Below are 26,329 nucleotides of genomic sequence, written 5' to 3' on the forward strand. Positions count from 1 at the left end.
TTCCAAAAGATCATTTTGGAAAGCAAGTGTATTGAAATATTGGCTTTTGTATTAGGGAGTACCTTGTCTGGAGAATATCTTGCCACATAAATACCTGCTCCACTTTGCATTCACACAGCTCTTACTTGCTATTGAAAGAAAGTATAAAAGAATGGAAAATCTCGCATGCCAATCTTTTCCTGTAGCAGTTGTATTGAAGAAATGCAAAAGCTGTATGGTGAAAACAGCTTCATGTTTATGTGCACCAACTTGTCCACATAGCAATATCAGTTGGAATGACAGGACCACTTTGGGCCACTTCTACATTTCCCGTTGGAGGGGGAAATGGTGACTGTAAGGTCGCTTCGTCAGCCATGCTCTGACGACCGGAGAGCGGAGAGCCCGGCCACGAAGCTCGTGACACTTGCACGGCCCAGGCGTGGCTGTAGACCTCGGAGACGTCCGGGCGAGACTCCTGGGACCGGCTGCTGCTGCTGCGCACGGTGGTTCCGGTCCTTTTCGCAAGAATCCCTCTTCCTCGGCCGAGCCCGATCAACCGATAATCACCAGTACACCGGGTCGCCATGCAGATGTCATTCTTTGAATATGCTCTGCAAGAACGGGATAAGCAGCAGCAACAAGCACGCGAAAATCATGAGCGCGAGAAGGAAATTTTAGAATGGAAGTTAAAGTTGGCAGAGATGAACGCCAGGTCTCGCGAAGGGTCGATGTCCCCCAGGTCGGCGTCATCCGACTCCAATTCGGCCATGCCAAAACAAATTTGCCCCAGGAAATTGATGGCTCCGTTTGATGAGCGTAGAGTTGATTTAGATGCGAATTTGCATCGCTTTGAGAGAATAGCGGTCGGGCAAGGCTGGGCAAGGGATGAGTGGGCTAGTGCCTTAAGCTCGTGTCTAATAGGTGAGGCGGCTATATTAGCGGAACATGTGGCAGTTAAGAAAGCATACGAAGCGAGGAAGCAGCTCCAGGAGAAAGATATCAAAATGCTACGAGAACAGTTACATGCATTCAAGGGACACTAAAGAGAAACCGGAAGTGGAGCTTAAACGGTAGATTATCCTTTCACGATCACAGTCATACCATTCTTACTGCAAACAGATGTTTAATAAGCGAGAAAATAGCGAAAAACTGAAGGATAGGTGCTGACACCCCTTCGAAATTCCCGCACTACACGTTCGTGACGTCGGAGATTACAAATGCAGGCGGTCGCGATTGGTCGAGAGCGATTTATCGCTATTAATAAAGAGCAAAATGAATTACACCTTAAACGTACATAAACAGCATGTGCCAACTTTTTAAACCGTTTCAAGCGAGCGAGTACAAGATTAGCACAAAATTGAATAAATAAGAAAAAATGGCATGTGGCCGTGATAGTTTCGTAGTTTCGTTTTTGTCAATGCATCGTTGCGGGCGCCTGTTCCGCTCTACGGTGTTTGGTTGCGTGTTGCGTGGCTCGAAAAACGTGGACTTCGTGGGAAACAGCCAGAAAATGCCTCGTGTGTGTAGTGTTGAGGGCTGTATAAATGGCCCAAGGCGCTTGCTCAGGGGCAGCGGCAGTGTTGACTCGATTGTGTCCTTTCACGTGGTGTCGCGCGGAGAGCCCCGGCTCCCCGGCGTTTGCAATGGCTCAGTGCTCTGCCGATGATAAAACGGCAAAACAACCAGAGAAACCGATGGTGTGCTCTCTGCATTTCTCACCCTCGGATTATGTGTATAATCTTGCCCTCGGAAAGTATCTTGGCGTGCCCCAGAGGCCAGTCCTTTCTCGAGCAGCTGTTCCCTCAATGCGGTCGTCAGCAAACCCCCTACCGGTGCCCCTGCAGCAGCAGACTGGCGGCTAGGTGAGTGCTGAATGTCATTAACTAAAGCCACGAAATAACCATACCGAGTACGTGCGCAACTTTCTACGCTTGTTCTGTCGGGAACATCGTCGCCTGCCGGACCGGACGCTTCGTCTTCCGTCGACGAAAACGAAGCTCTGCTTTCGCCGGCGCGGCCGGCGGCTCACCGCCATCGCACGCGGAAACACCTACCGCTCGAGCTCGGAGGATCATTTCGCGCTCCGTTTCACTGACTATCGCTGAAATGCAGTCCTGCTTCCCTGGCGAGCTCTTCGTTGCAAGGTTCAGCGGCAGAAACGGTATCCATCGCGGCGAACGCAAACGCAGCGACCATGCACGCAGCCATGATGCATCCAGCGCCTCGGCCGTTAACGCAAGTGGTGACGTATCATGGCGCATTCTGATTCGCTGAGAGCAATGAAATCTGTGACGACACTGCTTCAGCGCCAAATCTGGGGTGAGGGAAGTTGAGGAAGATTAATTTGGTCTTTGTTTACGAATTTCTCCGCTAATAACTCATATTTTTGCACCCAACAAAAACACAATGCATTCCTGAAGGTCCCTCTTTTATTCCAGCTGAACTTCCAGTTTATCTTTAGTGTTCCTTTAAAAGTGAAAGCGAGTGAGGCCGAGTTAAACATAGAGAGTAGGCCCACTAGCGTAGTAGAGTAGCCTGACATCAGAAAGATGCCAGAAGTAGTTGACAGGTGATATAGCGCCCGTGATGGCATAGAGGAGAAGCTCACGACTGAGGAACCCTTGAAGCATAATGACCAAGATGAGAGGATGGCTGATATCCAGATTGAGTTTTGAATCACCAAAGAGCATAAGGTAGTAGAGGAAAAAGTAGGTCTACCTCAGAATGACATGGCATTGATAATTGAAGTCGGTTTCAAGGATCGCCAGGCATCAGGAGGGATAAGTCAGCCAAACGCAGCGAGAAATGAGAAAGATGATAGGTTCTCGAGTTGTCTAAGAGGGGCAACTTGTATGGGTAGTGTGTGGTGAACTGTGAATGGTGCGCACAGTGGACTGAAGATGTGGTGGTGACGAGTGAGCCATGAATGCCCAAGAACAAGTACGCAAGTCACCGAAAAAAAGTAAAGTAAGCCACCAAAAATAAGGCCAAGAGTAAGCAGTTTTTTGAAAAAAAAAACTCTTCAAGAGGGGGCCATTGTCACATGTAGAGGCCGCCTGCGGCGAGAAAAGAGACGAAGAAGTTCGCGGAGCGTGCGAAACCGCGCGAGCGCTCGATGCACGCGAACCGAGGTGTGGTCGAGGCAGAAGCGAGGCGAAGCAGCATTATCGACGTGGCTCTTGGACTGGAAGGTCGCTTCGTCAGCCATGCTCTGACGACGGGAGAGTGGAGAGCCCGGCCATGAAGCTCGTGACGCTTGCAAGGCCTAGGCGTGGCTACAGACCTCGGAGACGTCCGGACGAGGCTCCTGGGACCGGCTTCTGCTGCTCACGGTGGTTCCGGTCCTTTTCGCAAGAATCCCTCTTTCTTGGCCGAGCCCGATCAACCGATAATCACCAGGACACCGGGTCGTCAAGCAGATCGGCGAAAGGCGAAGAACGCTACGTGAATCCTAACCAGGCAATTGACATGTCAGTGGTGGCTACCGGGGCACCCGCCACGTATTCGGTCAGGTTGACGGAACCGCGAGTCATTGGCACTTACGGCACGCACAAGACTCCGGACGAATACTACGTGGACTCAACGAGAAAAGCTGCAAACCGACGGTCCGTAAGAACATACATTTCTGCATTGCGACGCAGTTAGGCTGAACTTATGGTGATCAGACTTTGATGGGAGTCAGGGCTAGGACTGTCTTAGAGATTTTAAGACGGAGCTAGGCTCCGGAACCGAGATGTTTTTTTTTTCAGTAGCTTGTATTGAGTCCAAGTTTTGTGTTTAATACTGAGTGAACATTTTTGTTGAATTATGGTCTTAGTTTTGTGTGCCTTATACTTTTCCCGTTCTTGTCCATATTAAATCCTTGTTTGCTGTGCTGCCAGTCATATCTCTCCTCCAGCGAGGGTAACGCCTGTGTGCAGCCCTCCAGCTCCCAAGTAGAGGTGACAAAATGAGAAGTCATTCAATGTGAAAATTCCAAATTTGTAGGAAGGAAATTCGGTTCTCTGTAGCAGAAACAAAGCAAGCAAGCTTTTGAAGTACATTTTAGTGAGATGTGCTTATCATACACTTTATAGGGCTGCCAACTATAATTCTTAGTTCACTGTAAAAGATATCATTGTGAGAAAAAGTGTGAAGACCACAATTGCTATATAAAAAGTATATCCGTCACAGCCTAGCTAGGCATGCACCTTGAAATCAAGTGGCACAGCTTATGTGTGCGTGTTCAACCACTTTAATTCACTGCGACAGTTCAACGTAGCAACGCTGTGCCAGAACTTTTTTGTTTTGGCTGAAGCGATGGTACCCATCTATGCCTTCCTGTGTGCGAAATGCTGCATTGATTATGCAGAAAATGCTGTGTAGCATTTTTTATAAAAACCGCTCTACTGTAGTCACAATTGTTTTTATGATGCTAACAGGGATAAATGTGTCTGTTAGCAATTCTATGGTGGCGTGAGAGAGATATAATGGACATGCTTACTTTGTACCTCGTCTCCAGAGATAACCTGCAAAGAAGTGCGACCCCAACCAAAACAAAGTATAATTTTCCTTATTAAGGCGGTCATGTAGCTCATGCTCTGAGAACCTATGTTTGCTCCCTATGATAAAGGGGAACTTCTTTTTTAATGTTTAGCTTCTTTACCTCATACCACACACTTTGCGGTAGGTTCACGATTTACGTCATTTTAGGCCTGTTCAATAACAGGATATGTGCCCAATAGAGAAATTTAACCTCAGTGTCCCAGCGCAATAGCCTTATGCTCTAACGATTAGGCCATTAACCAAACACACCTCTAGCCAATTATTTATTTGAGGCAATTGTTGTGTTCATCAGTTGCACAACATGCGTATGTGCTAGTTTTAATTAAGCCAGAGATGCCAGAAACATCCAAGTAAATGAACCTTACCATTGTGTTTCACATGTGGCATATTGCATAGTAATAAGTTGCTTATAAAACGAAGAGTGTGTCATTTTTCCTATCATTTTCAAAGATCATTCAATAAATCTTTAGGTTGTCTAAAATGTTCTGTTGCATAATAAAAAAGGCACGCATAATGAAACAGTCTAGCACGCTCTGCACTCTTCAAGCTACGTACAAAGAGCTAAAACCCAAACTTAAGCACGACGGGATGTATATTGTCCAGGAATGATTGTGACACCAAAGGGTCACATTTTCAATGTTGTTTTCAACAGATGACTTCCATTAGGCATCTGATGTGTTTGGTAGGTGTGACCTCATTGCGAAGTTTTCTCATTTATTTAATTTTTTATTTATTTTATTACCCATAGTGCCTTAACAGGCATTACAGTGGGGGAGGGTATACACAAAAAAGATAAAAATACATACAGTGTCAGTCACATCATTGTCAAAATATTGTCAAATTGAATGCCTTTCTGCGTGCACACAGTGCATAGCTGAATAATGTCTTCTTATAATTAACCATTGCTATCTTGTGCTTTTCGCCATGTTCGATCCTACTTCAAATAAATTGGCCTGTGCTTTTCTATTACCATAGGCACAGTTTGTTAGAAGCATGCATATTGTGCTTATGTGATATAGCTCTTGCTTCTTTCAGTGTCTGCTGAAAAAATATGCAAGCTGCTTTTCGGGCTTATGGATAATTGTTTCTTAGTGCACCTCTGAGTTGAAAAAATCTGCATATTTTGTGTAATTGTACTTCAATGGAAATATTAATCACTTACTCATTTTTGTGTGTTGTATATGAGTATGAGTGCAGCACATTTTCTGCAAGCCATTGTTTAATGTCACTAGTAGTAGTCAGCATGCTTCAGAATGTCAAATTTGTGTATATTTGATGCCATTGTGCTTCAATTAAAAATATTCATCACTCTAACACTGTTATTCTTTTTTGTGCTCTGTAGGAGCTCAGCTCAAACACTTGCATCAAACTTAGCGTTAAAGGCCAAAAATTACTACGTGAGAGTATTTCAAGCTTGATGTTAACTAAATAGTATGATGTATATATTCTGGAAGACATTGTTGATTGTAGTGGTGAATAGTAATTGTGAGCATGCTCCAGAACGCAAAATACAGCACATGCTCTGTACACGGCTTCACATCGACACTCAATTAGGCACCTGCTGGCAGTAGGACGTATGGTGGCATGAAGGAATGATTGATCAGAAATGTGTAAAGACAAGCCGTAGAGGAGGCTAACGCCATAAGGTTTATGTGTACTGTGGATGATTGAAAGCTTAAGTGGTTTAGGACAGAGGGCGATGATGAAATGAAGTTCAATATATAAACTTGGGCCGGTTGGTGTGGCATAGTTCAGATTTTGTAAGATCAGTGCGTAGAAGCACAAGGAAAAGGACCACATGCACGTTGAACTGACTTGTAAATGCTTCAGAACAACCGTAGGAAGCGTGAGAAACACCATGCTAGAAGTTTAGGCTGATTCTTAAGTCTCGGGAGGAGAGACCTACTGCTGCTCTCTTGCTGGTTTGCTCCGTCTTAAAGTCATGGTATACCTCTCTTGAGCACGTGGTGTCATTCCACGAAACACGTGACAAGGCGACTTTTGGCAAAGGTAACTGATAACTGCTGTCTGTCATGCACACCACAGTGATATGCACACCAAGTAGCAATAAACCTTCCTGGTGTGCCCGCCAGAACACAGCAGGTCACTCTTGTGTGCACATCTTAAGACATCAGACCGTGCTGGTGTGCACACAAGAACACATGAGACCGTGCTGGTGTTTACACTAGAAAACACCAGAACACATTAGACCGTGCTGGTGTATTTTTCAACTGGAATATATTGCGTGCCTAGTTTCCTTTCGCTCTCCCGGTGTGGCGACCCCGTCGAGTGTGTCTACTTTCCGCCGGGTGGTGGTTCCGCCGCACTTGTCTAGTTTCCTCTGGCTCCCCGAGGTGGCGGTAGTCTTCCACACGAATGTATGCCACCGATCAAAATAAAAGTGTGTGTGCGTGTCTCTTCTTATGGATGTGCCGCCGTCACTGCGCAAGAGAAATAAAATTTGCTCCTAACTTTCATCTACGAGGGGAAGTCAAAAAGTAAAGGGACTATTGAGAAAAGGTATTTATTTTATAGATAAAAACTGATACACACATTATTTTTCTACATAACCTCCCTGAATTCCAACGCATTTTGCCCGTTTCACAAGTTTTTGATTCCGTCATAAAAAAGTTTTGGTTGCACCTGTAACCAATTTTGCACCGCATCATTGACTTGTGCATGTGTTATGAATCTTCCCCTGACTGCTTCCTTCAATGGTTTAAACATATAAAAATCGCTTGGAGCCAGGTCTTGATTGTATGGTGGATGTTCCAGCAATTCGAATCCCAACTCCTTTATTGTTTCGGCCGTCCGTTTGGCAGAATGTGACCGAGCGTTATCTTGCTCCGGGATGACACCTTTTCGCAGTTTTCCACGGTGTTTGGATCTGATTGCAAGTTTCAGTTTAGTTCGCAGCACATCACAATAGTTCTCACTGTTCCCACTTTCGCCCGTTCGGGTGACATGAACAGCTACCACACCTTTCGTGTCCCTGAATAGCGTTCGCATAGTCTTACCAGCTGATGGTTGTGGTGATGACTGTTTCGAAACCATGCTCGCTGCCTTACTTTCCGGCTCGTACCCCAGTTTCATCTACAGTAACAATTTGCTCTAAAAATCAATCTTCCTCGCAACGATAACTGGCAAAATGGTTACGAGAGACATCCAGCCTTTGTACCTTACGATGCGCTGACAATTCTTTCGGGACCTACCTTGCACACACTTTCCGAAAATTTAGCCTCACATGTACGATGGAATACACTGAACTATGACTGATATGTAAAATATTGGCGATTTCGTCCACTGTGATTCGTCTGTTTTCCATCACCATACCCTCGACAACATTCAAGTTTTCCACAGTCGGTGACGTCGATGGTTGGCCCGATCTTTCCTCATCACAAAGACGTTCTTCCCTGCTTGAAACGCTCTATCCATTCGTATATCTTTCTTCGTGATAAACGACTCTCAGCATACTGCGCTTGCATTCGACGAATAATTTCCGCAGGTTTAACACCTTCCGCAATCAAAAAGCAAATCACTGCCCTCATATCCGCCTTGGTGCCGATCGGCAATGGAGCGGCCATGTTTAACAGACTGCTACACTCTAACGACTAACGCGGGAGTAGGAGTAGTGACACGTGTCATCGATGTGATGCAGACGACACTAATTCAGCGCTGAATACATACTAGCAAGTTTACCAAACCGTAGTGCATGTAATTGCAAAAGTCCCTTAACTTTTTGACTTCGCCTCGCAAATTCTGTGTCACCTGTATGTCGTGTGCTAAACTACTTCGGTGGTAATCCACCTTCACAGCAGTGGAATGGAGCATGATTTCAACAGCGTAGCTGTTATTAGTCGACCCTTCGCCGTCGGTCCGCCTTCACGCCGGTCACGTGACCAAGAGAAGTTGAGAGCCGCACCGGGGGACGGCAGATCACGTGACCAGCCGAGGAGGAGAGGCGTGCTGGAGGAGGAGTAGGCCACCAAGGACAGGACGCGCGCTAGGGGGAGGAGGCAACCAATGAAAGGCCCTGCTGGGCGCGAGGAGGAGAGGCGATAAAAAAAGGTGTTTCTGTGTGGTGTGCCCTTTCAGATAACGCGCAGAGCTGCTGCCGACGTCGTCCGCGTTTCCCCGCGTTTGCGTCGAACGGGCGCGTTGTCCGTGACTGCAGCCGATGCCTCTTGCGGCAGCTCCGCAGGTTACAACCAGATGACTGGACGATCGTCGAGTAGCGTCGGAAGTCGCTGCCTCTTATCGCCTCGCAACATTTTCCTGTTGTAGAGCTGTGTTTACTTGTATTTACGAAATTACATCACGTTCAACACATGCACATGTAGCACTCGTAACACTCGGTGTAACTAACACAGCTTCGCTGTTCGACCATCTTCACGCAATGGAGGGGGTGGTGATATTTATCTCCCTGTTTTTTCTGCCCAACGAATAGTTGCAAAATGGACCGATAATTTTTTTGTTCCAGCTCTTTTCAGGTTCACAACGTTGTTTTGATGTATATGTGTGTATAGTAAGTGCAAGGGGAAAAATTAAGAGAAGCAATCGTAAATTGCGTTTTTTTACAGCAAAGCTGTTAACGTCAAGTTTCCCCAGGATCGTGTCCGTGTGTAGAAAAAAAAACAACCATCTGCATTTCGGTTCCATGTGCGTGGTGGTTTCCTCCAAGTAATGCCATTGCGCAGGTGTCAAAACAGATGACTAACATGACTGTTATATCATGACATCAATAACATCACACGCTCGTCAGTTACGTCACGATTAACGATAATAAAATAACGTGTGGCGTATACCAGCATTTGATATGCGAGTATGAGCCAGGGACAAGAAAGGCGAAAGGAAGCAAAGAAAGAAATAGAGAAATGAGGAAGGTAAGAAAGAAATCACGTGTGGCTCATACCGCGTTGGATATGTGGGTATGAGCCGCCGAGAGCAGGAGCGGGAGAGATCTCACAGGATCCTGACGCTGCCATGCAGTGTGCTGGGGCTATGAACGCTGTGGCTCATACGCTAATCTATGACGAATCGGCGGACTTGGTGCAGCGAACGCGCTACTTGGCCATTGCGCCGGGTGAAAACAAGACGCTGGTGTCCTTGCTCTCTGACGAACACGCCGACGACGCTCAATATAATCAATAATGATACTAATTCACTACAGCAATATTCACAATAGGAGACTCACCATAGTCACAGCTTCGCTGGATTCTATCTTCACCGTAGTGGAAGCGCTCTGAATTTTTTTTTATATGTGGCCATTCGCATCGCCTGTTAACGTTGAATAGCACTTATGTAAAATATAAGAGGTGAATTTCGCATCTTGTCAGCGTGAATGTTTCCAACTCGTGACTGAACGGGCTAGTCGATCAGGGTACATGTCTTGTAGAAACGTTTGAGGATATTGAGGAAGCACCAGTACACTGCTGCCCTAGCTTTTATTGATCATAGCGAATAGAAGTTACCCTCATGTACTTTTACGCATGACCTATTTAAACCAAAAGGCTGCTCTTACGAAGCCTTGAAACATGCACTTAGAATCATGAGTAAACAATGATCATCGCCTTGGCTCTCTTTAGCCACATCTGGCCCTTGTACCAATAAATCCGACAAATAATCATCATCATGAGGGCAACAATTTTTTCCCGAATGTTCAAGTTTGACTTGCATGACGTGGCACAAAGCGCAGTTTAACATGATCCAATGTGTCGAGACCTGTGCTCGGGTCGTCGAGGTTGTACTGTAGTGGCTGTTCGAGGACGACACGATACTTTTGCAGAAGAAATGTCACTAGCAGGAAGATCTCCATTGAGGCAAACACTTCTCCTGGGCATGACCGCTTTCCTGGGATGCAAGGATGAAACCAAGCTTTATAATTTGAATATGATAAATGAAAGTATTACTTCACTGTGCACAAAAGACATCGCAAAAATTATTCATCGCAGAAGCGCTAGAGTAAAAGATGAACATTAAGATAAAGAATAGAGGGCTTAAACATGAGGCACGAGAGAAAACTCTTGACAACAAATTGGTGAGTTTTACGCATGCTGCTTAACCTTACAGTGTTACACTCCGCTTCACTGAGAACTTCAATCATGGCTACGTGGAATTCCGGCACGTTAATTAAAGTGGAAACATTTCACATACGATAAACACTTATAATAGGGATTGCTACCAGAAAGCCTAATATGGCTTGTCAGAGGAAATCACACGGAACTGGACGCACAATTGTGGCCGGGTGCGGTGGCGAAAGCAGCCTAAGGTTTTCGATTTCTGGAATTTCAGAAAGCTTAATACGGGTTGTCAGAGGAGATCACAAGGAACTGGATGTCCAATTGTGGCCGCTTAAGATGGCGAAAACAGCGTAAGGTTTTGTGTGTTTGGAATTTTGAGGCTGTGTTGGTGAAGGCATTATACAGCGAAAGTTATTTCTCTATGGTTCTTAAGCCTAGAATATATCTAAACCTGCAAATAGGCACACGTGCCTCATCGTCTGCTATGAAAAGACTGGAGGGAATTTCACGTTTACCCCACAAGCGTGCTCACATACTTTGTTCACTTAGTGAATGCTGCAACTCCGTCAGTTTTAAACCCGTTATTCCACGGGCGTCAATAAACCTACCGAATACCCCGTTGTCGCAGTGCGACAAACGGGTATTTGCGGAAAACTAGAAATACTGTTCTAAATAGTTTTAAATAACTAGAAAAACTACAACTGCTGCGAAAAACTAGAACAACTACATTATCAAGCCCCGAGCACACGTCGGTTTTGTGTCATCCAGTACGAGGCGGGTAAAACTACGCCATTAAGAGATGCAGTATGTAAATTGAGCCGGTCATGGAACGGTGAATTCTACTAATTTAAGACTCCAAACTTAAGAAATATGGATGTTAGAAATTTACAGTGTCAATGGAAGTCAAGAACATGCTATTCCTAAATGCTAACCCCTCGATTCCTCGAAAGAAGACAAGAAAGGTGCTTTGTAACTTTTCAAATTTTATGGAATATTAGTTGGATTATTATCTAACGTTTGCTGTTGTTTCAAAGACTTGGTCTACAGATAGAAACCAAAGGGTCATGGCGGACTGAATCGTTCCACAATTGTAATACTACCTGTTTTGGAGTGACGTTATCAGTACCAGGAAAAAAGTAGCTATTTATTCATGAGGTATGCGTTCATATCAAAACAGATGAATTTCCGTTGTGTGTGAACAAATCATAGGTTACTACTTCTTTTTGTGGTACGATTTAAAGTAATGTTACGTGGCTCTGTGGGGACATAACTGCCAGTGTTGGGGGCAATAAAGCACTTGCACTTTCACTAGCACTTGTATACGAGGGATTTGGTTAGTGCCTATATTATCTTCACACACCAAATTATTTGGGATGAATAAAAATGTCCTAAGTTGTTGATCAAGTACCACGCGTTCGCTCGTCGTTTTGTATAATGTGAATTCTGTTTCTAATAGCTCTACGCACGCTGCAATTTTAAACTACATGCTTGTGTTTTTAATTTTATTCGTGTTGAATTTCATGTTGTAATCACGCTTGCTGTATCATTTTTTAAGATAACAATATCCGTCTCGAACACTTTAGTCACTTTGATTTTATTTAGCGCAGCACTGTCCACGTAACGCGAAGCTTTTACTCGGAGACAGTTTAACACAAGTTATTCATTGATGGGTAAATATTCAAGAACTCTGCGCTGTTACTTGGCTCCAAGTTTTTTTTTTTTGAGGTCCCTGACGCCATGATTTGTCAATTTGAACGTTCATCAGCTTTAAAGCTTCGTGCACAGAATGAATAACTGCGATATAATATAACCGTTGAAAAGAAAAGTCTGCAATTACTGCATTCTACCGGTGCTAACACATGGGGCAGAAACTTGGTGGTTGACAATGAAGCTCGATAACAAGTCAAGGACTGCACAAAGAGCGAGGGAACAAAAAATATTAGGCCTAACGTTAAGAGACAAGAAGAGAGAGAAACACGTTTAATAAATACTAAAAAAACAGAAAATTGTACATGTAGGAAAAGGCAACCCCTGTGCTTTATCCGGTGAGGTGCCTAGATTAGGTCAATGATTCACCATCTATCATCATCATCATCATCATCATCATCAGCCTATATTTATGTCCACTGCAGGACGAAGGTATCGCGATCTCCAATTACACCTGTCTTGCGCTAGCGTACTTCAACTTGCGCCTGAAAATTTCCTAACTTCATCATCCCACCTGGTTTTCTGCCGTCCTGACTGCGCTTCCCTTTTCTTCGTATCCATTCTGTAACTCTAATGGTCCACCTAATGGTTATGCTTCTTATAAGGTAGATGAGCAAGCTGTCATATATAGCTTTGCGGTGTTGAGGGGTCCCTCTTGGAAGGATCCAGTCATTTAGTGTGACGACTGAGCTCTGCAGCCCAGCAAGGCAGATTCTTCGCAGTGAGGATAGGCCAGGACATGTCGTGGCCTATAGAGCGGTGTGGATCAGAGAACAAACCGGGATAACCGATATTCTAGTTCACATTAAACAGAAAAAATGGAGCTGTGCAGGCCATGTTATGCGTAGGATGGATAACCGGTGGACCATTAGAGTTACAGAATGGATACGAAGAAAAGGGATGCGCAGTCGAGGATGGCAGACAACTAGGTGGGTGATGAAGTTAAGAAATTTGCAGGCGCAAGTTGGAATCAGCTAGCGCAAGACAGGGTAATTGGAAATCACAGGGAGAGGCCTTCGTCCTGCAGTGGATATTAATTTAGGCTGATGATGAATATAGCCTGTTGTAAACAGGTGTTGTAAACGCTTCATCTATCTGGTCACCTCATCAAAAATATTTAATAGTCAAGTTAGAAGCGATCCAGAACAAAGCTTATAGCTTTATTTCGCGAATTTCAAATAGTCACTGCACCCGTTAAAAACACGTCCAGACATTTCCCTTTTATCTCTCCTTCATAAATACGCCCATTCCACTCAGTCACCCTTGGCACAATTACAACATCCCTCCCAATCATCGAAGAGATTACATAATAACTACAGCTACACCCGCACTTACGGCACGGCACACGCTACACGGCACTACACTCCCGTGCGTCATCCCCCCGTGGAACGTTCTTCCGGGCTGTATCGCGCTGCAGCGCAATGAGGACACCTTTTGCGAACATCTGCTCAAACACTTCATCGATACTAGCACGTCCGTTTGTTCTCATGATTGATACACTTTTAGAGGCGTTTGTATAAACATTTGTTAATTTCCCCTATTGTGTTCCATGTTGCCTAGTTGTCGTCTTGCACTTCATATCATTGTCTCCGAATTGGAATAACTTCTTATCTATTATCTCAGATGGCTAGTTTTGTACTTACCTATATTTTAAATGCTGTTACGTTTTTTATTGTTGCCCTATATTGTAAAGATTTTTTTTGCATTTGACACCCCTTACACAATGCCTCTGTTGAGGTCTATAAGTGATGTGTAAATAAAAATAAAATAAAATGAACATAGTGGCATGAAGCAGCTAGCTCGCCCCTAAAATTGTGAACGTTTCTTCCAATAACAATAAAAATGCTACACCTGCGTTGACAACGGCATGACAAAATACATCACATATGCTCGAATATCTTGGAATTTTCTTTGTCATCTACAAACGTGATGTCAATTTCACTATTCCGCTTTTCCCTTTGTTCACCCAGTATACTAACACGTGGCATTTCGCGCTAAAGCTTTCTTGCATAGATTGAAAGGTTCTGTTAACCCGATCACTTATTTAATTTGTTTCTTATATTGCCGCTGTCACACTGCCATATGTCACTCGCGCACGCACCGTTACAGCTTTAAGAGTGCTAGCCTTCCTGGTTTTTTCTTTATCCACAACAAAATTATTCACGGATTTTTCTTGCTCCATTCTTTACAGTTTGAATTGATCGTTGAACATCTACAAGAAACAATGTAATATAAGTAGCGGTAGCTGGACAAGTAGTACTTAAGGTTATAGTCACTGCTATATTTTGTATATTTTTTGCATATTGACTGTTCTACTCAAGTTAATACGATTTGTTCATTTCCACAGAGCATGTCCTTCCCACTGAAGGGATGGCCCAGTTTATGAACCCTGCTCGTGGTTTGTCATTTGCCCGCTTATGTCCATCAAGTATTTTCGTCATCGGCCCACGATTGGGCTTATGTGAAGCATGGAAAGTGTGCTAGCCACTACACAACTACTTCCTCACTTTAACGAAACTGAGAGTCGTGCACTTAGAATGGAATTCCGTTTGTCAGAGCCCAAGAGATTAACTCCGTAATCGCATATTGATAATGCATACACAATATTCTATACGATTTTTGAAGATCAGCGAATTAAAGTGTGTTTGCAATAAATATTAAGGACAGCAAATCTGCGTTATCCAGTGAAAAATACGAGGGGCATTCATAAAGTTCGTATTATCTGTGCGACAGATTTAGAAACGGCGTGTACAATATGCATCAAAATGAGTGCGCGTCTGTCTAGCCTTAGCGTAATATAAAAGTAATCTTCTATATAATACCGCGCAACACCGCTAGGGGGCCAAAACAAAAATGACAGCACCCATCGGGAAAGTCGAAGCACGTGCAGTGATCCGCTTTCTGTATTTGAAGATCCAAGTTGCCAAGACGATTCACGCCGACCTGGTGGTGGTGTACGGTGACAATGCCCCAGCCTATGACACCGTTGTCAAATGGCGCAGAAGATTTCAGTGCGGTCAAATAAGCCTGGATGACGCAGAACGAATTGGCGCCGCCCTTCGCTCCATGGTAAACCACAAATTGCTGCGCAAGTTGAGGCTGTCGCACTCAGTGACCGGCGGATAACTGTTGAAGAATTAGTAGGACAGGTTAACGTGAGTGCAGGCTCTGTGCATAACATGCTTCACAACAACCTGCATGTGACGAAAGTTGCTGCGCGCTGGTTTCCGTGTTTGCTGACGCAAGTGCAAAAACACTTGCGGATAGAGGCAGCCGCAAAAATGTTGAAGCTTTGCGAGGGCCACCCTGACGACTTTTTTGAATGCCTAATAACCATGGATGAGTGTTGGGAGCACAATTATGACCCTCAAACTAAACTTTAAAGCAAACAATGGAAGCGCGTACGGAAACTCACCCGCGTCAAAAAAGGCCAAGGTTGTGCCGTCATCAGGCAAGGTCTTGCTGAGCGTCTTCTGGGACCGTCGAGGTGCTCTTCTCACAGATTATGCCAGCAAAGGCCAAACTATTACAGAAAAGTACCATTCCGAGCTTCTCAACAAATTTCGAGGTGCTATCAAGGAGAAGCGTGAAGGAAAGCTCACGAAAGGCGTCCGTGTGCTACACGACAATGCACCGGCTCACTCAGCACATGTGACGGCGACGCGTTCAGCCTCCTTAGGCTACGAAATTTTGCCTCACCGGCCATATTCACCTCACCTCGCACCATGTGACTCCTTTCTCTTCCGTCGCATGAAGAGCACATGCACTGCGCGGGAAACATTTTCAGGATGACGAAGAAGTCATCGCTCAAGTCGAGCTCTTCCTGAGCTCTCAAAATGAAGAGTTCTACAGCACTGGACTGCGGCAGCTAATGCATCGTTAGCAGAAGTGCGTGACTTTAAGAGGAGATTATGTAGAGAAGGACTAAACTTCCAATAAAATTTCGTTTCTTTGTCTCAGTTTTTTTCATGCCAATAATACGAACAATATGAATGCCCCTCGTATGTCATGTCCCATGTACGTTCGTTTTGTTGATTTTCAATTAAGAAATGAATCATCATATGATCGGAAAAGGACACGACATCGTGCTTCAGTGGCTGCTGGCTCATTGTGGTATCTCCGACAACGACCTAGCCGACGAAGCTGCTAGGAAAGCACACGAAGGAGCAAACCTTGTTTCTGTGCCTTTATCGAGGACTGACGCAGCCGAACACCTAAGCAAGCTAGTGCACCTTATGACCTTGGAGATGTGGCACACACCTGAATTCACCCAGCATCGGCAGCATTCTCTCGACCCATCTATGCCACTGCGGCTGTTACCTGGACTTCCGCGAAGTGAGGAAACAATGCTGTGCTGCTTACGCTTGGGTGTTGCATTCACCAATGCATACACTTGTTTGACTGGAATTGCTGATAGCGCCGAGTGTGATGCCTTCGGTGTCGAGGAGACCATAGAACACCTGCTGTGCTACTGGCCATCATTTGAAAATGAAAGACATGACCTGTGCACAGCTCTAAATGAGCTGGATAAAAAAACCATACAACATGAACAAGATTTCTGGACCATGGCCTCGAATATCACAGCTACAAAAGGCCACAAAAGCGCTGCTGCGATTTTTGTAAACTACAGGATTGAGCGACCATCTATTATCCGGACTGAGTTATCGTCAGTGATAGAGCAGAGATCTGTTGCTACGTCGGCGATATCTACAGCGGACTTTCTATTCTTCTCTTAATGTTTCTCTCCCCTTTTCCCTTCCCCCAGTGTAGGGTAGCCAACCGGGCTCAGTCCTGGTTAACCTTCCTGCCTTTCATTATTCATTTTCTCTCTCTCTCTCTCTCTCTGAAGTAAGCTGGTAACAGACGTGTCAGTGGTCTAGAAACTTCAGTTATTTATAAATACGTGCGCACACAGAAGATGTAGCCTATGTATTATGATAATTCAATCAAACCTGTATAGCTAACGCCATGTTAATGCATCGCGGTCACAAGGGTGGAAAACAGAGTTTCGAAGGCGTAAATTCGAATATTCAGAAACTGTTTTATAAATAAGCGTTTCAATGCCTTAGTATCACTTATGTTGAAAGAATTTATACTCAATAATAAATTTTTAATAACTATATGTTCTCGTCAACATTATGTACGGGAATTTTATGACAGCATGCTATGTGAAGTAGAGTAGAGCAGCAAGTAGGTATTATTGTACATTTTTTTTTCATTTGAGTGCCCTACTACTTCTCTTCAGGCAACAAAGTGGGCAATACTGCATTTTGTTTTCATATTGTAACGCCTCGGTTGAGGCGAAAGGAAGGAGAGGAGGAAGCCAGATCATTTTGGGAGCGGAGCGCAGAACCAAACCGGAGCTTGAATGCTTTCCTAGACTCTCATCCATCACCTGCAAATAAACACGCCTCGTCCGTAACAGTTTTGTGGTGGAGGTGCTGGGTACTCAACCACGCAATACGGTTCTGCAAACACCTGATCTGCACCGAAGCCGGCGCCTTGCTGGACTGCCGCCGTTGCCGCTGGTGGTCGAGATGTCTCGCGGTGAAGACGGAATCCGGACTGTACCAGTTCCTGCAGCTGCAGCCCCTTCCCTAGTTACAGCGGCCCCTTCGGTACCTGCTTCAACCGCGGCTGGTCCCTGGCAGCGTCAGCACCTGATAGAGGCTCGCACATTCGGATGCAAGTCTGGTGAGGACGTGCATGAGTTGCTCACTTACTACAAACGGGTGAGCATCTATTACCATTGGGATGCGGCAACTGAGCTGTCCAACGTCATGTTTTTCTTAACGGACACGGCACTTGTGTGGTTTGACAACTATGAGGACACCCTCACGACCTCGGATCGGTTCGTGTCGGAAATAAGGGAGTGTTTTGGGACTCCGTCGCGAAGTGGAAGCAGGCTGAACAAACGCTGCTGCAAAGAGCTCAAGTGCCAGGCGAGACGTGCACAACGTATATTGAGGCTATATTGAAGCTCTGCAAGACCGTCAACCCTCACATGTCAGAGGAGGACAAGCTCGGCCACCTCTTAAAAGGAATTGCCGAGGAAGTATATCACTCCCTCATGGGCAAAGAGAACCTTGGTACAGTAGCTGACGTCATACGGCATTGTCGCACATTCGAGACGCTGAAGATGCGGCGTATCGCACCTAAATTCGGTCGGTTGCCGAATGTGACTACCGTTGCGACTGTTGACGACTACACGTCCTTTGATATCGCGACTACAGTACCTGAGATAGTACGGGAAGCGCTCACCCGACAAGTGCACTCGACACCCTATGACGCTGCGCCAATCCCAGCCCCTGCTCATCAGGTTTCTATCGCTGCAACGGGCGTAGAGGACTACAACTACAGCTCTCGCTCGCCACTGAGGCCGCAGCGCAATGACTACCCAGAGTCGCGGTACGAAGGCCGCTTCAGCTATCCTCGTCAGCCGGTCGCTACACACCAGGAGCCGCGTGAAGAGGCATTTGTCCCACAGCGTCGCGACAACGCTTTTCAGGAGTACAGTGCATATCGCCAACCTCCTGTGTGTTATTCTTGCGGTGCTACCGGGCACATAGCTCGGTTCTGTCGTCGGCGCAGGGAAACATCACGATACGATCCAGCATCAACGTTTGTTCGCGTAGGTTGTGGTCACAACAGCGATCCCTGGTCCGCCTATCCCAGGAGCACCTCACGACAGCAAAATCGGCGCAATAGTTCTCCCGCTTCTGGCCGTAGTTTGACACCTCCGCCCGGACGACTGCACTGCTCGCCTTCACCGCGACGGCGGCTATCACCGCCGGGAAACTAGCCGGCGCGACCGATGGAGGTGAGGTCGCACAAAATGACTTGCCTCAGATGCATCCGTCAGTTACGATGCTTAAAAGAAGATACAGGTGTTATTAGATGGAGAATGTACAATGGCTTTAGTGGACACTGGTGCAACCATATCTGTTAGGAGCGTTTCCTTCAAAGATTGCATTGGCCGCAAAGTTATGTTTTCTTGGCACGAATCTACAATCTCGTGGTGTTGGCGGAGAAATACTTCATCCTGTGGGAGTTTGCCTCGTTAACGTCTTGTTAGCCGGAAAGGTGTTCCCAACTGTGTTCCTGGTTCTGCACCGGTGTACACAGGAAGTTATTCTCGGTATTCACTTTCTCCAAGAGTGTGACGCTTTCTTCGACTGTGGCACCGGTGAACTTTCAGTCAGCAGTGAAGTTGTTCCTGCCCTCTGTGACGAGCTGCCACCCGCGAAAGACACACTGGTTCTTTCCGCTGAACTGACAGTGCCACCTTCGTCCATGCGGTCAGTTGCCGTGTTCGCTTCCGTCTCTGCCGTATCTCCCTTTGATGCCTTCGTTCAACCTCTCACCAGTCTGTGTGCTAAGAAAGACATTTTATTGCCTTGCTGTATTGTGCCGATTAGCGACCGAGCCACGTTTTTTGTTGGCACTTACCTGTTCGCCAGTGCCTGTTATACTTCCTAGAGGAATGAAGCTCGCCATCTTTGATAGTGCAACGGAAATTCTATCGCTGCCGTTGACGACGAAGAAGATCAAAAACGCTTGGCCGTTGGAGAATTCAGTTGCTCCTACGAGTCGCAGATTCTGAGCATGATTAGTAAGAACCTACGGTCACACGAGCGACAAAGATTGGTTGACCTATTGAAAAGACATGCTTCAGTGTTTGACTTCTGTGAAACGGAGAAGCGATCACCTTTACCCCGTTCTCGAGCTCAGCACAGGATCGATACAGGTTCTGCTCATCCGGTCCGGCAAAAACCTTACCGAATGTCGTCATCGGAGTGGAAAGTTATTGCCGAACAAGTTCACGATATGCTGTAGAAGGGCGTTATTGAAGAATCATGCAGCCCTTGGGCAGCACCTGTCATTTTGGTTAAGAAGAAAGACGGCTCTTGGAGGTGTTGCGTTGATTATTGACAATTAGACGCCCTCACCAAAAAAAGATGTATACCCACTACCTCGGACAGACGATGCCATCGACTATCTACATTCGGCTTCCTACTTTTCTTCACTAGATCTACGATCAGGGTATTGGCAGATCCCTATGCACCCTGCTGACAAGGAGAAGACTGCAGTCGTGGCACCCAATCGACTATATCAATTTATTGTTATGCCGTTTGGGCTTTGCAATGCCCCCGCTACTTTCGAAAGATTTATGAACTCGATTCTGCGCGGTCTAAAATGGGAGGTATGTTTGTGCTATCTAGATGACGTTGTCATTTTCGGATGTACTTTCGTAGAGCAGAACGCCCGTTTAAACCTCGTTTTAGACTGCGTCGAAAAGGCCAGCTTGGTTTTGGATTTCAAGAAGTGCCGGTTTGGCGAACGACAAGCATTAGTCCTTGGTCACCTGGTTGACAAAGATGGTGTCAGGCCAGACCCCCGGAACATAGAAGCAGTCAGTGCCTTGAAGCCACCCAGGAAGCCACCTCACCTCAGTTCCGTAGCTTCCTGGGATTGTGCTCCTACTTTCGACGGTTCGTGCCCAAATTCGCGGACGTTGTTTGCCCATTGACAAGTCCCTTGCGAAAAGACAGCCCATACGAGTGGACGCCTGAATTCCGACGCGGCATTCTCTCAACCAAAGTTTCTCCTGACATCAGAACCCATTCTACGGCACTTCGATCTGTCTGCTCCTACTGAATTGCACAGTGACGCCAGCGGAACCGGCATCGGAGGAGTGCTTGTTCAACGCCATAATATTGAAGAGTATGTGGTGGCCTATGCGAGCCGTTATCTCAGCAAGACTGAACGAAACTACAGTGTGACAGAGCAAGAATGCTTAACGGCTGTATTTGCTGTTCAGAAGTTTCGTTGCTACCTCTACGAGCGTCCATTTACAATTTTAACTGACCATCATTCCTTATGTTGGCTTGTTACCCTCCGTGGTCCCTCCGGTTGTCAAGCACGCTGTGCTTTACTGCTCCAAAAATTTGACTTCATTGTTTCGTACAAAAGTGGAAGACGTCATGCCGACGCTGATTTCCTTTCTCGCCTTCCTCTGCCCACAACGGAGGGTAACACGGACAGTCTTGACACCTGTTTTGCTGCTGTCTCACGCGTTTCCTTACGCCACCGTCTTTTAGCGGGAACAGCGCAATGACTTATGTTTGGACCTTCTGTTCGCCGATGCCTGCAGTCCCAAGGCCAGTGGTCGCTTATGTCTTCGCGATGAACTGTTATACAAGACAAGTTACTCAGCAAGTGGCGCGCGGTATTTACTGGTTGTTCCCGAAAGCCTGCAATATGACGCTCTCCGTGTCCTGCATGATGATCCGACGTCAGGCCATCTTAAAGTCATTCGCACCTTACATCGAATACAGGAGCGGTTTTACTGGTCTAAGATGCGACATTCCACTAAACAATGCGTGTCGAGCTGCGACAAGTGCCAGTGTCACAAGCGACCTACAAGTGCTCCACATGGCCTTATTCATCCTCTAGCACCGCCTACTACACCTTTCGAGCAAGTTGGTATATCCACCTCTTAGGACCATTTCCACGGTCTTCGAACAACAAGCGTTGGGTCATCGTTTGTGTCCATCACCTTACTAGACAGGCGGAAACCGCTGCGATATATTCCTCCCCCGCTACCTGCGTCGCTGCCTTCTTGTTACGCTACGTAATTCTTCGCCACGGTCGGCCTCGCGTAATCATCAGTGACCATGGTCGCCAATTCGTCGCCGACGCCGTGGAAGGATTGCTTAGGAGCTGCACTTCGCAGATCCGCCACTCAACACCATATCATCCCTAGACGAATTACCTTGCCGAACGTATGAACCGCACCTTGACCAACACGCTGGCTATGTATGTATTATCCAATCACAAGAACTGGGATGACATGTTACCATTTATTACCTACACCTACAATACAGCGAAGCACGAAACTACAGACTTCACACCTTTCTACCTACAATATGCTCGGGCACCGCGCAGCTGTCTCGATACCATTTTCCCCTTTACCCTCCATACAGAGGATTCAGTTGCCGAAACTTTGTGCCGTGCAGAGGAAGCCCGACAAATTGCTCATCTGCGTACACTGGCATCACAAAATCGCTCCAAGGAGCGGTATGACCGCCGCCACGACTCAGTTTCATTCGAAAAAGGTGACTTGGTGTGGCTATGGACCCCTCAGCGCAGACGCGGGTTATGCCAAAAGATCTTGGCTCTGTATACCGGTTCCTTCACCATCATTGACCGCATTAATGATTTAACGTATGTGGTCGCCCGTGTAAGGTCACCAGGACGTCGCTCTAGCGCTACTCAACTTGCGCATGTTACGCGCCTCAAGCGATATCTCTCTATCACTCAGCCCTAACTCCCATGACGGGCTTCGTCTGCGAAATGGGGAATGTAACGCCTTGGTTGAGGCGAAAGGAAGAAGAGGAGGAAGACGGACCTTTTTGGGTGCGGAGCGCAGATCGAAACCTGTGCTGGACTGTTTTCCTAGACTCTCATCCATCAACTGTAAATAAACACGCCTCATCCGTAACAATATTAACGAAAAAAAGTTAGAGCAAGATATTTTTATTTATAATTTTTCTGACACTGCCATTTAACTTCTTCAAGTGCGATGCTTGTATAGATGACGCAGTTAATTACATAAATCTTAAATTTCTTGTCACTTTTGGGCAAATAAAGCGATTAGCACACTATAGATTTGGTAGGTGTACGCGGTCTGCATTGTTATTCCTTGATAATTTAAGGGCACGTTTTCGATAAGATGCATCAACCATAGGCAAAGCGAGAATCACGCTTGTCTGTTCTAATTGCCATAATGCGTTTGAGTACCAGCCACATGGGAGGAGAACGCATTGCCACCCTGAGCTTCATGCAGGGGGTTACTTTCTAGTAATGGTAAACATATTGTGCTATGATTATCACTTTAAATATACAATCGTATGTACAATAATAAGGAGATCACAACATCCGTACCTGATTGCGTAGTGCCGCTTACCACCTTACATCCGAAACCTAGACCCTAAACTAGTTTGTGTGAATTCCTGAAAGTACGAATGCCTTAAGCACTAACATTAGGAATTGAGCTTGTCGAATCTTAAGAGATAATTATATCCTTGCACCCTTTAGGCGGTGGCAGGTCACAATAGGCATCACATGCAGTAAACACTTCGGTGGATTGTGCACCTGTGAAATGTATACAGTGTACATTCTGCAGCAATATTTTTATCGGTGAAGCTTCTTGAGTCTCTATTGTAGCTGTATATATACTGCAAAAATAAAAAAATAAAACATAACTCACCCACTGAAAATACAATCACATTATTGAGCTTTGTATGCACGAATAATCCATCCTTGTCAAGAAACCGGCTAGGGTCAAAACGATGTGGCTCGGGCCAAAGATCAGCGTCGTAGTGCGCTGCCCACAGATTGAAGAGAACCACGGTACCTTTTGGTATGAGAAAGCCGTCGATCACGATGTTCTCATTAGCCCTGTACGGAAGTGCATTATTATTCGCAACTTACTAAAGCAGTTACAGCAGTTTAGTTGAATAAAAACAAGTGACAAACAGTTCGACCAATGGCAATGTCTATACGTATATGATGTGCATAGTGTCCTGTGCAAATGTAAGATGATAGCTAGCACGCCAAAATGTTATACTCATCAGAGTAATTAAAGAAGAAAGTTGGCCTAGTTGGGGTTGATCTAGCGTTCTCTCCTGTCCCAACCTTTTTTTTTCATTTAGTCTTGTTCGCGCTAGTAACTATGTCACAGCTATACTAATCGCACTACTGATAACTTTCATACTGTCACACTGTCAATGACAAAGAGGCCTGTGTTCATGGAAACATTGAATCGAGACACCTCATAACTTCGATTTAATTCAAAATATGGAGTCATATCAGGTGTAAAATCTTCCGACTCTATCTCGCAAAGTCGATTTTGATTGACATGCAGTAGCTTCGCTGCCACTCTGTTCCTAATTACAACTGTCATGAATTCTACCTCCATAACAGGAGCTATCTAAAGAAGGCACGTGCAAGAACCAAGGAATGGAAGAAAACCGACAGCTATTTTTAGCATCCCGGAGTTATTCAAAGCACAGTGCCGCTAACTACCTATAATTGGGCTCGTTTTATTCAAATGCAAGTGAAGAATAACATTTAAGTGTATTGGACACTGTACATTTTCTCAAATGAACTTCATTGATTTCTGGTGTGGGTAGCGTGTAGTGAAACTGCTTCTTACAACCCTTGTGATGACTTTCACACTGACTTCATCGTTAAAATGTAGTTGAAGTTAGAGCTCTGATTTGTTTGGGATATCTCCACATCAAGGTTTTCAATATGCAGTTTAAGAATTCTTGACTGTTCACCAAAGTTTACGTCTGATGACCCATGTGTTTAACGTCAATCACTAGAGCTATCTAAGGCAATTAATCGTCGCACTAAGTGGCACCTACACACTTCGTTTGCTCCCAGTGCTTGCTCCACAGCATAAATATTGATGCAGTTGCGTGCCTGTGAGAGCACACGGATGATGAACAAACAATAGCAAACACTTCGCTTATAGCGCCTATGTTGGAAAAACATTATGAAATCAGATAAGAGCAACCGTTTTTTTAACAGCTTCTAAACGTTACCCTACCTGTCATTCATAGAGATCTAGTGTAAGCTTACGCTTAGCACATGACCTTACAAAGACATCCAGAACAATGCGTTTCACTTACTCTCTTGGTAATCCAAGCGGCGGCGCCGGCTTCCACCGATGAAGTTCCCAGGCGCAGGCTAGGGTATAAGGCATACGTCTTCGATCTTCCCATCTTGGCAACCTCTCGGAGCCCACCACTTCGTCGATTTCTTGCTGCACTCTAGTTTGTATGTCTGGTTTTGCGGCAAAGTTGAGCAGGTTCCAATGCATCGTGTTTGTAGTGGTGAATGTCCCTGCTATAAGGAATGCTTTCACGTTGCCCACCAGAAATCGCTCTGTTGAACAAGAAACCGCAAACCAAAGAGTCAATAAACAAGACAGGTTGTGCTGTACAAACACATAGACTGTGCACCTGTCATCGGTGCCATCACTGAAGCCATTGCGCGAATGAATCAATATTGTTAATATCCGTACGTCTCAGTTCATTCATTCGTTCCAGCCTAAACCTGCACTTATCGCGGTATATAAAAGCACACTGAGCTTAACGCGGCTTAATTTGCACACAAGATAGTGGTATTCAAAATGTCCAATGCTATCTACCCACCTAGCGGGAAGCGCTGTCCGCCATGGTGTTCACCGTACAGCAAGCGAAACTTCTCGCACGATAGCGTAGCTACACACATAGATGCTTTATTCGCGGAAAATCAAATCCCCATGGTGAAAAATAGCCCACGCAGACCATGTGCCGGAACGGGTGCTGCTGTTACCACCTAATACAGTTATACAGGCACTCCCTCGTCTTGTGTTTTTCCTGCAACTAGTACAATAACCCTCTTCACCCCTCCAAATTTTATTTCTTTAAATCAATGAGCAACACGGAGCCAACGTTTCGAAAAGTGGACTTGCATTTTGCCATCATTAAGATATGTTCATCACGCGTGCCTCTGAAAGCGACACTAAAGTCCGCCCCCGTTACTTGAAGCCATGCTATTTCCCACAAAAATGCAAATTTTGCCACCAGGAGCTTATGCAGACTTGCGCAGGGTCTCTTTTGACTCTTCGTTGCAAGACATTCTGTTTTTGGAAGCTCCGAAATATAGCATTTACATGCGGTGACCTACGTAAGTCAGGTATTGCTGCCACAAAATCCCAGCGTACATTGTGAAGTACACTATCGTAGCGTTTCAAAGATTAAAGCGCCGTTGATGAATCGTTCTAAATTTATTTATAATGTGAAAATATAATCTCAAACAAAAATCAACAAAATGTAATTCTTAGATTTTTTTCGGCCTTAACGCAGTAATTCCCTGGTGTGATTGGTTTTCTTTTTTTCAGCTCTCCTAGTGAGACGCCGCGCTCGTAAGAGTAGCCGCTGGATTGCAGCGTTGTCCATGTAACTGCGCTGTGCGTGCAGCGATATGGTGAATGAAGTCCTTAACTTAAACACACAAAAGCA

General features: G+C 45.5%; 2 protein-coding genes across 3 annotated transcripts in view; both read right to left on the bottom strand.

Moving 5' to 3' along the window:
- LOC119458471 (3-oxoacyl-[acyl-carrier-protein] reductase FabG) overlaps window positions 1–26,329 on the bottom strand; it is a 463,543-nt gene that overhangs the window by 91,104 nt on the left and 346,110 nt on the right. The gene's annotated exons all lie outside the window — the stretch shown is intronic.
- LOC125946981 (cytochrome P450 2C8-like) overlaps window positions 10,119–26,329 on the bottom strand; it is a 96,671-nt gene continuing 80,460 nt past the window's right edge. Inside the window, exons 6-8 of the mRNA XM_049671237.1 lie at window positions 24,953–25,208; window positions 23,524–23,714; window positions 10,119–10,374 (exon numbers count right to left, since the gene is read on the bottom strand). Coding sequence (XP_049527194.1) covers window positions 10,184–10,374; window positions 23,524–23,714; window positions 24,953–25,208 — 638 coding nt within the window. The 3' untranslated portion in view covers window positions 10,119–10,183. The remainder of the gene's footprint in view (window positions 10,375–23,523; window positions 23,715–24,952; window positions 25,209–26,329) is intronic.

The sequence above is a fragment of the Dermacentor silvarum genome, chromosome 7 (assembly GCF_013339745.2).
Source record: "Dermacentor silvarum isolate Dsil-2018 chromosome 7, BIME_Dsil_1.4, whole genome shotgun sequence".
Classification (NCBI taxonomy): Eukaryota; Metazoa; Arthropoda; class Arachnida; order Ixodida; family Ixodidae; genus Dermacentor; species Dermacentor silvarum.